Below are 16,539 nucleotides of genomic sequence, written 5' to 3'. Positions count from 1 at the left end.
TTTGCCACTAAGTATTGAGTGTGTTTGGCAAGAGGGATCAAATACTTATTTTTCTCATTGAAATACAAATTAATTAAAATATATTCTTTAAAATTATATTCTGGATTTTTGTCTTGATATTCTGTCTCTCCATGTTAGAATATATCTACCATTAAAAGTGCAGAAGGATAGTGTCTTTATTAGTGGGCAAACAAAGAAAATCAGCAAGGGATCAAATACTTCTTGGACTCACTGTATATTCAAATTGATAGTTGTTTAGGAATATAGAAGTTGTTTTGTAGAACCGTTTTGGGTGTTTTTTTCAGTTTCAGTTTCCCTTAATTGTTTCTGTTTTAAAATTTGTTTGTGTTGTTTCCAAATATAATGTAAATATATACCTGATTAAAATAGAAATGCAAGAAAACATTCATATATCGAAGTATGATATTTGATATGATACGGTTAAGGTATGTTCTCATACATTGGAATAATAATAATAATAATAACAATTGTCTTCTTTTGCAATATATTCAATCGTAAATCCTGTATCACATCAGATCACACCATATTAGAGCCCTAATTTGAAATATACTTCGATCTTTACATAATTTTCACAATAAATATCAGTATAATAGACCTAATGAGAATATTAGAGGTTTGTCAGTGTTCCTATTTAATGTCTGTAATTATTACAGGAGCATCCTGTGGTCATCACCAAGTTCATTCGTGGAGCCCGAGAGGTGGAGGTGGACGCAGTGGCCAAGGCAGGCAAGGTGGGACATATATTTATTGTACATTTTCACATATATGGTGATGCATGCAGTTGTGATGTGAGGTTAATTAGGTTCATTTGATTAATTAAATTACTGTTTTAATGCAATACTCAAAATGTGATAATGGAGACTGCATACATTTACATATATATATATATATATATATATATATATATATATATATATATATATATATATATATATATATATATATATACATATATATATATATATATATATATATGTATATATATGTATATATTTATATTTGTGCCACAGGGAATCTCAGTAGATTATAGTAGCTTGTGCTTCTGTGGGAAACCTGTAAAGAATGTATATGTGGCAGCGAGTAGGGGTAGGACAATATATCAATATCGAGTTGTGTCGTAACATAGGTGTGTTTTTTATTTTATTCAGTAACACAGATGGTGAGATGCCCTGTGATTCTGACCCCTAGCCGTGATTTTATACTGTGCACTTTTTCTAAACAGAAATATAAGAAGAGTATGTTTGCACTTGTTTCATACAAGTTTTATTATTGTGATTTCACAGTTTTGACTCCATTGATGATTTAATAAAAGCAAACATATCAATAGTTTGCATTAGTGCTGGACGATATGTCAACAATATATATCATGAAATATTTCTAATGTTCAGTTGATACAGTATTTATGATATTTATATGAACAGTATAAAAGCCACAAACCTTGGTGTACCTTGCAAATATTTTTTTTAAATACACTGTATTTCTTTCATATTTTAAAACAGGCAAACTGCATTAAGAGAGACCGATTCTGCTGTTCGGATATTCAAATAACCTTTCATGCACAGCAAAGTGAATATTTCATTTTTGCTGAAAAACAATGAAACAGGATTTTTATACTCTCTGTAATCTCATAAGACGAGACTCAATATTGGGTTCATGAGATGAGAAGGAAAATCATGAGGAATTTTTAAATATTTTTAAGTAATAACCTTATGGACGTAATGGATTTCAATTTTTACTCTGATTATGAATTATTCTTAATTTGTCATATGCAGTAAAATACGTGATCTCAGCACAGCCCTATTATTGTCAATACAATAAATAAAAAAAATGTATCATAATGATAAAATATTCATATGTTGTCTGGCAAATTAGCAAATTTGATAGCTCTAAATGGTGTTATTTGTTGCTATTTTGACACATTTTCCAAAAAAAAAATATATATATATATATTTTTTTTCCCCTTATGTTATGACGCATATATTATCACATACATATATTTGAAGAATATCTATATTTTAATATTATTATTATTATTTTTTTTCTATAACAATATCACCCAAACCTTATATACACATATATTAAACAGCAGTACTGTGTGTGTGTGTGTGTGTGTGTGTAAGAGGGGGGGGTGGGGGTGAAGGTGGTTTATGTATGATGAAAAGATAAAAGCGAGAAAAGAAAGGAAGAAGTTTATCGGGCAAAGATCAGCAGAACCCGTCTGCATTAAATTGAAATCGGTCAGAAGCGAAATGTGAAGCACTTGATTCTGATTGAATCTGTGTCTCTGAATCACAGAGCCACACAAGAGTGACTTCATTATGCAGCAGATGGAGGTTTTCATCTGTGCTGGGTTACCTTCTGGAACGGGGATGTTATCCACCCATAATAACAGCTTTAATGAAAACAAATGTTACGCACTGCATTCCCAATGCTGCTATTCCTCTCCTCCCTTCTGTCTCCTCACATTTCTACTGTTATTTAAAACCAGGACGCTGCCAGCGCTCGTCTGCTGGTGTGATGTCACATTGATGCAGCGATGGCGTGATCGGTTTTTCTCCATTCTTTTTATTTGTGAACCTATTTAAATATTATATTTATTGGTCTGTTTTTGGAACTATTTGCTTTAATTTTGAATTTAATGGTGCATTCACACCTACCTTGCTTTTGGTCTGAATTAACCCTTTCAGACCTGAATTATGATCCAGTATAGGAAAATATAAAAATGCTATTTTCTTCCTGTGATGAACACAAATGAAGACTCTAAAATGAAACCTAATTAACTATATATTTAATTGCTTCTTTTTTATTGCATTTGTGGTCTGTGCTTAACATTTTATTTGCTATTTAATAATGACATACCATTTTATTTAAAAAAAATCCCTAATTATAATAAAATGTGTTTTAAATAACATAAAATTAGCTCTGTCTTTGCCTCATTGACTCTAGTGCTGCCATGCCATAATGTCTGAGTTAAAGGTTGTTGTTTTGTTTTTTTCATTGCAGTGGGAGGGGCTAAGCTACTGTTATTTGTCCTTTAAACATTTTTTATTGGCTGGTTGATGGTCTATTCAGATGAACAATATTAACAGTCTCAATTTGTGTTATGTGCAACCAAACATCTTTTAAAAATGTGATGTCCATGGTCGCAAGGTCTGAAAGGGTTTAAATAGCAAATGTGAATCGATTACTTTCATTATTCTTCGTAATGAGTCTGCACTCGAAAGGAGTAAGATTTTGGAGGTGGACAGAATTCGGCACAACACCTGGAAAAGCAACTTTCCGTATAGACAACATGCTGCCGTCTGATTTATACAGTATACAGTCAGGGGCGAAAGTGTTGGCAAAGTTGGATTTGTGTCCTTGATCATGGGTCTTCCGGCAGGACAATGACCCCAAAAACTTACTTTAAAGAGCACCCAGAAATTGATGGAAAAAAATGGAGAGACCTGAAGCAGGAGAAGAAGAGTGTGCAAAAGAAGAGTGTGCAAAAGAAGAGTGGTCCAAAAGAAGAGTGGTCCAAAAGAAGAGTGGTCCAAAAGAAGAGTGGTCCAAAAGAAGAGTGGTCCAAAAGAAGAGTGGTCCAAAAGAAGAGTGGTCCAAAAGAAGAGTGGTCCAAAATCCAAAAGTCGAGAGATGTAAGAAATTGTTGATGCTTGCCAGAGACTGTAAAAAAATATGGACGCCGTGTCTCCGTTCCCATTCATTCAATGAAAATGAAGCCAAAATCTTCCTCCATGTTGGCGATCCTGATACCCGATTCTGCGCAGTAGACACCAGAGGAGGGAGAAAGACTGTGGAGAGCAGCCTTCTCATTTGAATAACCCCGCCCCTGAGGGCTGCCTCGCGGTCACAGACTGCAGAGCCGAGCCGAGCTGACGGTCTGCTATTGGTCCCACCCATAACCAGCCCTTTTACAATAACCACACCTTTTTTTAATAGAGCGGAATAACCTTCTAAAAAACGAATTCTGTGAGGATATAAAAATATAACAATATAAGCAGAGGTTACACTAGCTGCTGTATTTAAATAAAGGAGGTAGAATTACAGTATATTGGAAAAAAACATGATTGAATGTTTTCTGTTTGCCATTGAAACCTATGGGGATGGGTGGGGTTACACAGCTTTCTGAAACCGAACAGCAGGGGGCGCCCGACCTGTGATGGCTTCATATGAGAGACGATACTCTGTCCAGCTATATACAGTCTATGCTTGTAGCAAATCGCCAAATCCCAACTTTTTTTTTTGTAGGATTAAAATGAAGTACTGAATGTATATTAATAAATATATATAGCAATCCTTTTGATAAAAGTGCAGATTTTGCTACTTTTGATAGAAACAGTAGCTTTTAAAACAGACCTTTAAAGATTGGAGGCATGGTTCTCTGTTATCAGATGGAATTTAGATTTGAGATTTGGAGGCCAGAAGATCTGCTTATTTAATCAGACGGTTCTTTTTATTGAGATTGAAAGAAAAGGTGAAAAGGTTTTCTGTGCTGATTTAATATTTGATATCCTTCCAGGTGCTGGTTCACGCCATCACAGAGCATGTGGAGGACGCTGGAGTTCATTCAGGAGATGCCACCCTGATGCTGCCCACCCAGACTATCAGTCAGGGAGCCCTGGAGAAGGTACTTTTGATGTTGTTTTTTTGGTAGATTTGCTATTTCCCTCACTTTGAGATGGGTGGCAGTCTGGGGGACATTCATATACTACTGTATTTCAGCTCAATGCAGTATCTATATATATATCTTTTCCCCAAATAAAATCATACGAGAGGAATAAGACCATGAATCTGATCCATTCCACATCTAAAATCTCATTTTTGATGGACCGTTTATAGGCTATACCGCGGGATTAAGATTCTATCCCTCTCTTTGATCAAGTGACTCGCCGCCTCCTCTTGCTTCCTCTGAATCAAACTCAGTTTGTCAAAGGTGTCAAATCAAAGTTTCCTCCACATTTACTTTCCATAATGTCGCCGTCTCTATATTCCATCCTGCGTTGGTGACCGGGCATGCATAACCCCGACGCTGATGGATATAATCCCACTCTCTTATGCATACGTAAAGATTTCAGATGAGTTGTGGTTGGTGGGATTTCGCGTGTAATTTTATTTTTTCTGCTGTAATTTTCAGGTGAAAACCGCCACCCGGAAAATTGCGAAGGCGTTTGAGATTTCAGGGCCGTTTAACACTCAGTTCCTGGTGAAAGGGAACGATGTCATGGTAAGTTATCGGGGCTGAACTTTTTTTTAATGAAATATAGGTGCAAACTTGTAAAGTTGAATTGAGTTTTTCCATGTCTAGTGGACATGGAATCAGTTTGTTTTCAAAAGCCAAATTTGATTATTTAAGACTACGACTGCAGAACAGCAGTACCAATATTACACATAATAGCACAAACCTCGAGTGTAGTATTGCGATTATACTGGACTACAGTTTCATTATCACTGTTTATTGAAAGATTTTAAGAGTTAAAGAGGATGAAAAAATATATACGATCTGTTTGGTTATAAACACTCTGCCAGTTAAAATAGTTCCTTTGTTGCTTTGTTTGTAGCTGTAGTGCAGTTTGGCTTGTAAGCGCTGCATCGTTGCTAGGTTACCTGTATGTGGCGGAGTAATAAATGGAGAGCTTCGGTTACAGTGCATTACCGGCTGATAATGGCACTCATAAAACGTCTTTCAGCCAATCACATTGCAGGGTCGGAACTAACTGTGGTATAATTAATAATAATTTAATTTATCGCCAAATCAGAAAATAGTCAGGACAGTATGGAAAATGCAGCGTTTATTTCATTTACTGTGGCCAAGATAGTTAATGTTAATTTCTTAACTTACAGTGCATCCATTCCAGTCAGGCCAGTCCAGTACCTGTACCCTCTTATTGTAATGCATGCATGCAATCAAATCTAAATGTATAATTTATAATATCCTCCTCCTCCTCAGGTGATTGAGTGTAACCTGCGTGCCTCACGCTCCTTTCCATTCGTGTCTAAAACTATCGGTGTGGACTTTATTAACGTGGCCACCAGGGTGATGGTAGGAGAGCCAGTGAACGAGTCCCAGCTGCCCACCCTGGAGAACCCCATCATACCTGTAGATTATGTTGGAATCAAGGTAAGCTTATGTGTGTCTTCCCCAATGGAAATTAATTAATACTTTCAAATAACTCCAACAATGCATCCTCGCCTAGTCCAATTCTAAATTCTAATGTAGAATTAATTAATTCAGAAGTAATTCATTTAGAAGTGATACATTTAGAAATGATTCCCTTATTATTAATTCCCTCAACTTCGATTCCTTCAGCAGTGAATCAGTGAATAAATTAAACTATTTTTTTTTAAAGTTATGTTTTGTTTTTAAGTGAGGTCAGAGGTTTGCACTGCCAGCAGAAGTGGATGTGGTTAAGTTGCAGTTTTATAGCACTGAAAGATTCTTTTAGAAGTGAATCATTTAAAAGTGATTCATTCAGAAGTGATTCCCTTATTAATAATTCCCTTATCAGTGATTCCTTTAGCTGTGATTCACATAGCAGTGATTCCTTTGGCAGTGATTCATTCAACTGGGATTCCCCCTGCTGAGATTCATTCAGCAAAGCAGTGATTCACTAAGCTACAATTCCTTCATCAGTGTTTTTCCAGCAATGATTTCAGCAGTGATTTTACCAGGCGAGATTCATTCAGCATTCAGGATTCATTCAGGATTTCCCCAGCTGGGATTCATTTATGAAATCAGTGATTCCCTAAGCTGCAATTCTATCAGCAGTGATTCCCCCATCAGTGATACATTTAGAAGTGATTCACTTATTATTAATTCCCTCAACTGTGATTCCTTCAGCAGTGAATCATTTAGCAGTGATTCACCTGGTAGTGATTCATTCAGCTGGGATTCCCCCTGCTGGGATTCAATCAGCAAAGCAGTGATTCTCTAAGTTGCAATTCCTTCATCAGTGATTTTTCCATCAGTGTTTTCAGCAGTGATTTTATCTGGTGGGATTCATTTAGCAGTGGTTAATTTAGAATTGATTGATTAGAAGTGATTCCCTTTTTATGAATTCACTCAACTGAGATTCCGTCAGCAGTGAATCATTTAAAAGTGATTTATATAGAAGTGATTCCTTTATTATTAATTCCCTCATGAGTGATTCCTTTAGCTGTGATTCACTTAGCAGTGATTCCCCTGGCAGTGATTCATTCAGCTGGGATTCCCCCTGCTGGGATTCATTCAGCCAAGCAGTGATTTCCTTAGCTGCAATTCCTTCATCAGTGATTTTTCCAGCAATGATTTCAGCAGTGATTTTACCAGGCGGGATTATTCCACCAGTGGTTTATTTAAAATTGATTAATTTAGAATTATTCCCTTATTGTTAGTTATCTTATCAGTGATGTGTTCAGCTGGGTTTCACTCTGCAGTAATTCATTCAGCTGGGATTCATTCAGCAAAGCAGAGAGTCCCTAAGTTGCGATTCCTTTACCAGTGATTCCTTCAGCAATGATTTCAGCAGTGATTCCTGATTCCTTCACTAGTGATTCCTTTAGCAGGGATTTCCTCCATTCCATTTAGCAATGTTTCATTTAGTAGGAATTTCTTGGTTATAAAAAATATTCAGAATTCACAGTTATTTTAGTCTAACAGCAGCAACAGCGTAATATTTTCTCTCTCCTTTTTTTCTGAGCATCCTGGGATTCTCCGTCTGTGAAGTATCTCGGTTATTAGCTGCTGAAAGGATAATGTAATTAAAGTTAAGCTGCGACTGATACCCGGCTCTTTAATGGAAGAGTTGTACTCTCTGGACACTTCTCCAGCGGACTCGGAGCATTTAATTCCTCTTTAAATGACATGGCCATCTTGGCTATGGCTACTTGCTGTACACATGTCTCCAGCTAGGTGTTAAATTAGCGGCGGTGTTTGAGATGCCGGCGTGTATCAGGAGTAGCGGAGGCAGGGTTTGGGACGGGGAGTCTAGGACACTGGCGCTTCTTCAGCGCCGCCTCTCCGCTCCCAAAGTAATTTCCTACATAATTACAAAAGAGTCGAGGCACAATGGCCGTGATGAGGAGGCAGCCACGCAGGAATAATCCCCGTCTCCTGCCACTCTCAAACTTTCAAATACCCGACTCTGCTGCTGAGGGGAATATTAAACGCATACATGAATATTGTAGAAGTCAGAGTCTGTGGAGAGGGGGGGGGGTTCAGGGGGGAAGCAGATTTGGAAAAGCGTGACGCTGCACCTGTAGTGTGGGTATATGTGAACACCCTAAACTCTCAAAGCTCATAATAATGAAGATTCACTGTACATAGACTTAATACAGTACTGTAATCCTTACACCAGATTTACACATGTATTAGTATCCACGGACCCATAAAAAGTCCTAAAATGTATCAATGAACATCTATTTTTAGTAAAGTTTCTCCAGCATTAAGGCTGGGTGCAGCAGCATTAGCACTAGCGAGACATAAATGCCACCCAATAATGCTAAACTGAGGAACCCTGAGTGTTCCAGTAACCCAGAGCACTGTCAGCTAGTGGTTCATTCCATGTAGCTTGTTTTAACACTGCAAACTCGTAGACTGCAGTCTGATATACTCCCTTCTGAACAGCGAAAGTGCTAGTACTGTGTTTAGCGGTTAATGCTAATGCTGCTGCACCCAGCCTTAGTGCTGGAGAAACTTCACTGAAAACTCACCCTCATAAGTCTGTACTGTAATTCAGCAAAGTGGCTTTACTTACTACTTAATACCTGACTGATAGGATTCATACATAAGGTGCACTGTCCATTTTGGGGAAAATTAACTTTAGATTTTAAGTGTGCCTTACAGTCTGAAAGACACTGTAGGTACTATATGTAGCTATAACAGATGTTTTTTTTTAATTTGTCTTAAAATATCTTAAATCTGTCTCCGAAATGTCCTAAAAATACATAAAAAAAAATACATTTTTTGTCTCATTTTACAAATTTCTTGTGCAAGTTAGCTTACTGATTTAACGTTTCCATTTTTTTTGTTCAAAATATTTGTCATATATATATATATATAATGCAATTCATATACTATATATTATACTGGATAGATATAACCTGCGAACGTTTGAAAACTTTTAAGTTAAAGTCCATGTAAAAAGATTTATTTCCAAGTAATTCCAGACTCATTCAAAGCTAGACCTGTTCCTACAGTATCAACACTCCACCCCCTATCACTATATACATTTCTATTACATTTAAAAAGCTCTCTCTCTCTCTCTCTCTCTCTCTCTCTCTCTCTCTCTCTCTCTCTCTCTCTCTCCCTCTCTCTCTGTGGATAAGAGTGATGTGCTGGAAGATGAAAGGATGAGCCCACTCTCTCTAATGGTTCTGTGTGTAGCTTTGTAAAGGTCTAAATTTCAGCTTTTTACCCAATTCAGCCACCATACCTCCCAGTCCTGATCTCACCTCTGCTACAGGTGTAGAGCATCATCTAACACCAGTCAATTCAGTGTATTTTCTAGTTTTTTGTTTTTTGTTTTTTTTTTCAGGATTTTTTTACATTGTAAATTTAATATTAAGGTACCACTTTAAAATAAGACTACCTTTATAAAGGGTTTGTAAATGATTTACAATCAGTTTATTAATGGTTACTAATTAGGTTGTAAATGCCTTAATAATCATTAATAATCAGTTATAACACATATGAAGAAAGGGCAACAATATAGATGGCTGTGGGTTCACAGGTCATTGTTGCCCTTTCTTCATATGTGTTATAACTGATTATCAATGATTTTTAAGGCATTTACAACCTAATTAGTAACCATTAATAAACTAATTGTAAACCATTTATAAACCCTTTATAAAGGTAGTCCTATTTTAAAGTAGTACCAATATTAAATACAGTAAAGCTACAAAAAGTGTAAAACAAACTGTAAATTGTGCTCATATGCCTCTCTATGGGATGACAGTATGATAAAATAAAGGTAAATACATACTGTATGCTAACAGTGTGTTCTGCCTTTATATATTCTATCTTTAAACAGAGAAAATCCCTCTGATACCTAAAAGCAGACAGTACCGCCACATGCAGCCGCGCAGTGCGTCTGCATAATGCATGCGCTGCACATACGTGGATACGCATCATATCGTTTGCTGAAGCCTCTGTGGGTTTGCTGGTTTGTAAATAATACACTGAGATGTGTGAATATATTATACTCTCCCATAATCTCACATCACTCACTCGCTGTCTCTCTCACTGACTCATGCTCTGCGTCTCTCGCCCGTATTCCTTCTTTTTCTTTTTCTGTGTGTGTGTTTGTGTGTGTGTGTGTGTGTGTGTGTGTGTGTGTGTGTGTGTGTGTGTGTGTGTGTGTGTGTTTGTGTGTGTGTTTGTGTGTGTGTTTGTGCGTGTGTTTGTGTGTGTGTTTGTGCGTGTGTTTGTGCGTGTGTTTGTGCGTGTGTTTGTGCGTGTGTTTGTGCGTGTGTTTGTGCGTGTGTTTGTGCGTGTGTTTGTGCGTGTGTTTGTGCGTGTGTTTGTGCGTGTGTGTTTGTGTGTGTGTGTGTGTATGTGTAAGCTCTAAAGCGCTTCAGAACTCGTGCCTGGAGAGAGGAGTGTACCGTACATCTCTCTCTCTCTCTCTCTCTCTCTCTCTCTCTCTCTCTCTCTCTCTCTCTCTCTCTCTCTCTCTCTCTCCCCCCCCCTCGCTCTTATTTCACTCTCTTTCTTTTTCTCTCTCTTGTTTCTCTGTCTCTTTCTCTCGTCTCTCTTTCTCTCCCTCTCTCTCTGCTCTCTCTTTCGTTACCCTTTGTCTTTCCCTCTCCTGCCCCCCCCCTCTCTCTCTCTCTCTCTCTCTCTCTCTCTCTCTCTCTCTCTCGTCTCTTGTTTCTCTCTCTTGTCTCTCTCTCTTTCTCCTTCACTCTTGACTTTTTCTCGTCTCTCTCTCTCTTGCGCTCGTTTCGCTCTTGTCTCGTTCTTGTCTCGCTGTCGTCTCTCTCTCCCTCTCTCTCTCTCTCTCTCTCCCTCCCTCTCTCTCTCTCTCTCTCTCTCTCTCTCTCTCTCTCTCTCCCTCGGCTCTTCAGCTCAGTGGGGAAAGCTTGCAAAACGTGAATTTTCACTGCCTAACAAGTCCCCACTGTGTAATTTTCCCTGCTTTTCTAAACTGCACAACAAATACTGTCAAAATTACGTCTCTGAGACGAGCGGCGGACCGGAGGAAGACACTCCTCAGCTGCTTTCTGAGGTCACAGGGAGGCTGTGTTCCAAATCACTGAGGAAATTTTTCTTTTTAAGGAATTCAGTCTAAATCAGTTTGCTGTATTTATATATAATCCCAAGGTTTAGGCTTTCCTGAGGAGGATAAGATCATATTAATATTAAAGTCGATACAGCAGCGTTTGGAGTTTTATAGTGTGAGAGTTTTGATTTAGTACTGAGACTTTCTCTCAGCAATTACTCAATCATGCACTAATAGAAACTAAATAATGTCGACCAACACCAGCAGATGACATGTGTCTCCAAACAAACCATCACTGATCATCAGTTAATTTTACATTTCATCTGGAAATGAAGGGAGCAGATTCTGGAGGAAGAGGGAGAGACACACAGTCCAAACTGCTTGAGGTCTAGAGTGAAGTTTCCACCAATCAGTGATGGTTTGGAGAGACATGTCATCTGCTGGTGTTGATCCACTGTGTTTTATTATCAAGTCTAAAGTCAGTGCAGTTTAGTTTTCCCACAGAATCTTACAGCACTTCATGCTTCCCTCTGCTACTGACAACTTTTATGGAGAAGCGGATTTCATTTTCCAGCAGGACTTGGCACACTGCCCACACTGCCAAAAAAGTACCAATTGGTCTTTTATAATATTTACATTTTCTGAGATACAGATTTTTGGATTTTATTGGCTATAAGACCTAATCATCAACAATCAAGAATAGATCACTCTGTGTGTAATACATCTATATATATATATATATATATATATATATATATATATATATATATATATATATATATATATATATATATATATATATAAGTTTCACATTTTGAACTGAATTACTGAAATAAAGTTACCTTCTTAATTATATTCTATTTTTTCTTTTTAAATGCATCTGTACCAATAGGAATGCAACAGATTATGCTGGTGATTTCTGTATCTACTTTGACTGTAGATTAATAGATTCCCCTTAATTTCCTTAGATTATTTCTGTTTATATATAAGTGTTACACTCATTCTTCGTTCTACTTCATTACTTGAGTGGCCTTAAATGGGAGAATTCTGGCTGAGACCTGCACCTGAAAAGCCCTTTAAAGAACCCTTTGTAGCGCCTTTATTTGTAAGCATGTCCAACTCGATACAGCTTACAGTTTTTATATATTTTATTCAGGTTAGCAGAACTTTTCATCGCATACTGTGACCTTTAGGGACGTGGAAAACGTTCTTTCCTTGACAGCCGTTGCTGTTCGCAGTATTTGTAGGCACTATGCTAATCAGAAAAGCTGCCCTGCCATAGTTTCTACAAAGCATGCTGGGAATTCTCCTGGAACAGTGAGGTACAGCTGCTGTGAATAATGTTTGCCCCATCATTATGAAGGGAAGACTCCAGGCTCACTAACACAGACTGCATCAGGGTACTGCAGCTCTACTTCCTGCTAGAACACACCTGATGGTTCAGCTCATTAAGGGCTTTGGGCATTAGCTGGGTGGAATCAGAGCTAATTAGAGCTGGGAGAAGACTGAACTGTGCAGTGTGGTGTGGTGGTCCTCCTGGGCTGCAGTACGAGACCCTCAAACTGTCCACTGTTTAATTCCACTGCACTATTGATCTGTGCAGTCGTTAGGCTTTAAGTGCTCCTGTAGAGTCGTTTGTGTTTGTGTCGTCACTAACGAGGGAGGCGTTGTACCACAGCTCACCGTAGCTCCACAGCATCGGTTATCAGGGGTCAATGAGAACCCTGATAAATCAAATACACTACAGTATGGACAAAAGTATTGGGACACCTGCTTCCCAACTCATCCCAACAACTATTCAATTGAGCATCACCATTCCAGAGAACACAGTGCAACCCTGTGAGCTTTATACCCCTCTAACTCATGTCCAGATGTTGATGAAAAGATATACAGTATATGGAAGGAAAATTTGAATCATTACTTTCTCACACTCAAGCCTCAAAGGTTATTTAATTATTTATATCAAATAATTAATAATTTACTGAATTCTGTAGTACTTCATCTATAGTATAAACTGTACAATTGAATCAGTTATTGAGTAATTTATATTAACTACTGAATCATTCATTCACAGTGCATACTGTATTGTTAGAAGCAGTTACTGAATCATTTATATTAGATACGGTATCATTGAAAGCAGCTACTGAATCATGTATAATGGTAACTGAATCATTTAAAGTAGATACTGTACCATTCAAAGCAGCTACTGAATCATGTGTATTAGATTATAAACCATTCATTTACAATGGATACTGTATCATCTAATGTAGTTACTGAATCATTTGTAGTAAATTTCATACCATTTGAAAGCAGTTACTGAGTCATTTGTATTAGATACCGAATAATTCATTTAGAGTAGATACCATACCATTGAAAGCAGTTACTGAATCATTTGTATAGGATATTGAATAATTTATGGTAGATACTGAATCATTTATTTATGGTGGATACTGTATTATTTGAAGTAGTCACTGAATCATTTATAGTAGATATTGTACCACTGAAAGCAGTTACTGAATCTTTTGTAATATGTATTGAATATTATTTAATGGATTCTGAGCCATTTAAAGCAGTTACTGAATCATTTATATTAGATACTGAATCAGGTATAATAGATTCTGAGCCATTTAAAGCAGTTACTGAATCATTTGTGGTAGATACTGGATCATTTATGATAGACCCTGGATCATTTTAAGTATATACTGTAACATGTAAATTTGTTACTGAATCAGTTATATTAGCTACTGAATAATGTATTATGGATACTGAGACATTTAAAGCAGGAACTGAATCTTTTGTGGTACATCAGCCTACAGTCCAATATTACTCCCCTCTAAACAGCAAAAGAGCTAACTAGTGGTGAGTGCACTTAGCGGGTAATGCTAATGCTGCTCCAGCAGTGCTAGCTGGGGTTAGCAGCAGGCTACAGGCAGATAACTCACCTCTGAACAGCAAAAGACCTCGCACATAGTTTAGATAGTAGCTAATGCTAATACTACTCCAGTCCAATGACTTTTGTCACACCAGTGCTAAGGTGCTACTAATGAAATTCCTTGCTGTGCTTGTGTTTACCGTCCCACTGCCGTGTCATTTCTCACGCTGACGTGTGTAAGTGAGTCTGACATATTCAGATCTGAATAGACAGAGATTTTGAAGGATGGGTTCCCTGGTGTGGACGCGACTCGTCGAGCAGAGCTCAGGGACGAGGGGCAGTGATCTGGTCTGTATCCCCTCTGTTCTTCTGCTCTGCGTCAGCTAACTGAAGCTGGCTGCCTCTAATTGAAGGGATGAGGGCGATTTTCCTTGCAGCACAATCAGGCTAAATCTACCTCAGCAGTGCCCTTACAGCAGAATAAACTCAGTCTGCTGCCCGGTTTGTCCAGCTCTGAGGAAAAGCTGCCTGGTACCCTCTGCTCTCTTGCTACGATGTGCATCACTGATAGCAGTCTGTTACTACTGTGCTAACTATGCTCTCTGTTAACTGGAGATTGACCTCAAAAATACTGCACTGTGTTGCTTTTATCTTTCAGACTGTTTTTTTTTTTGTTTGTTATCTCTGCTGCAGTGTTGTGCTAATAGCTACTCACTGTATGGGCTAAGAGATGCAAAGAGACTCTCAACAGGGGAATCCGGTTAGTGATGTTAAAAGCCTTCACTCTTGTTTCCTCCACAAGACATGTTAGTTAATGAGTATCTTTAGTCAACTGCCAGCTTCATACCTCCGTTTAGCAATGAGCCTCACACAGAGCTACTGTAATCCTTATCACTCAAATATGAAATATCACCCGTTCATCCATTGATTTGGCTAAAAATAATCCAATACCAATTATTAACCCATTTATCTTTCCATGTGAACATCCTCTAATGCAAACATCTAAACAGATATTATAACAGCCATCGATAGTGCGATATATTGTATAGTTTTTGTTTGTGATACATTATCGATACGTGGCTTCAAATATCAAAATTGTTATTGAAATGTAGGCTCTCTAAATGTAATGTTTTATTTCTCCACGTGGTGGCGCTCTAATCAAATGAATAGGGTTAATAAACCTGCGCTAAAAATATTGGTTGTCAAATCCATAATTCCTGGTATACACTTATTTTGGAGTATTTTATTCTCTTCAGTAACACAGATATATTGAGAATCCCAGAATCCCAGTATTGTGATATCATCGTTGTGATATCATGATAATGATGTATTGTAAGATGCTCTCTTATGAAGTGCCCAACAGTGGTTTAAATGTGATGTGGTGCCCAATAGGTGACCATTACAAAGAGGTAAACTGTATTTGATGTTACTAGATTTTAGATTACTAGTTTTAGCCACACCCCCTCCAGAACGATGCCCTTCAGACTGCATGAGTTTCCTGCTGCCTACAGAGATGTAGTTCCTTTTCCAGTTGGGTTTACTGGTGGAATAAGGGAAATAAAGGACAGCACAGTAAATTCTGTGGTATTTGAGTGCTAAGCCAAAGCTGTTCTCCACAGAGAATGAAATATAATCAAAATATTGTAAGAAATATGAGTTTTCCTCTCATCGTGTTCACCTGTTCTACCTGTAGGTGGCAGTGGGAGTAAAGATTTCATCTGTTTACAGTAAAGCACATTCTGAAGGTTTTATTGTTCTGATCTCAGGTTTATATTCCTATTATTATCTGTATAATTCTCCTCTCAAATCCCGCACAGTCCCAATCTATCAAACACTCACTGCATCAGTTTCTTTCTTTCTTTCTTTCTTTCTTTCTTTCTTTCTTTCTTTCTTTCTTTCTTTCTTTCTTTCTTTCTTTCTTTCTTTCTTTCTTTCTTTCTTTCTTTCTTTCTTTCTTTCTTTCTTTCTTTCTTTCTTTCTTTCTTTCTCTCAATATTCAATGCACTCACTCTTTTACTCTGTGATTCTCTGTCTTTCTCTCATTGCCTTGCTCTTTATTTCTCTTATTGTACTTTCTCCTCCCTTGTACTCTTTTACTCTTTCTTAATGTCTCTGTCGTTCACTTGCCCTCTCTCTCTCTCTCTCTCTCTCTCTCTCTCTCTTTCTCTCCCTTTATTTGTCATAAGATCTTTCTCTCTTTGCCCATCTCTCTTTTTCTTTCTTTCTTTCTTTCTTTCTTTCTTTCTTTCTTTCTTTCTTTCTTTCTTTCTTTCTTTCTTTCTTTCTTTCTTTCTTTCTTTCTTTCTTTCTTTCTTTCTTTCTTTCTTTCTCTCTCTCTCTCTCTCTCTCTCTGCATCTCTTTTGCTCTCTCTGTCTCACTCTAGTTTTTGCTCTTTCACATTGTTATTTTCTCTCTTTCTTTCTTTGCTTTTCTTTGTCTTTGTCTGT

The 16,539-nt window shown here is 37.5% G+C and overlaps 1 protein-coding gene across 1 annotated transcript in view; it reads left to right on the top strand.

Annotated features, from left to right (window-relative positions):
* The window catches only part of cps1 (carbamoyl-phosphate synthase 1, mitochondrial), a 92,680-nt gene that overhangs the window by 59,585 nt on the left and 16,556 nt on the right, over nt 1-16,539 (top strand). Inside the window, exons 29-32 of the mRNA XM_022680069.2 lie at nt 675-752; nt 4,541-4,648; nt 5,156-5,245; nt 5,969-6,139. Of these exons, the coding sequence (XP_022535790.2) occupies nt 675-752; nt 4,541-4,648; nt 5,156-5,245; nt 5,969-6,139 (447 nt within the window). The remainder of the gene's footprint in view (nt 1-674; nt 753-4,540; nt 4,649-5,155; nt 5,246-5,968; nt 6,140-16,539) is intronic.

The sequence above is a fragment of the Astyanax mexicanus genome, chromosome 11 (assembly GCF_023375975.1).
Source record: "Astyanax mexicanus isolate ESR-SI-001 chromosome 11, AstMex3_surface, whole genome shotgun sequence".
Lineage (NCBI taxonomy): Eukaryota > Metazoa > Chordata > Actinopteri > Characiformes > Acestrorhamphidae > Astyanax > Astyanax mexicanus.
This window is presented reverse-complemented; position numbering and strand designations above follow the sequence as displayed.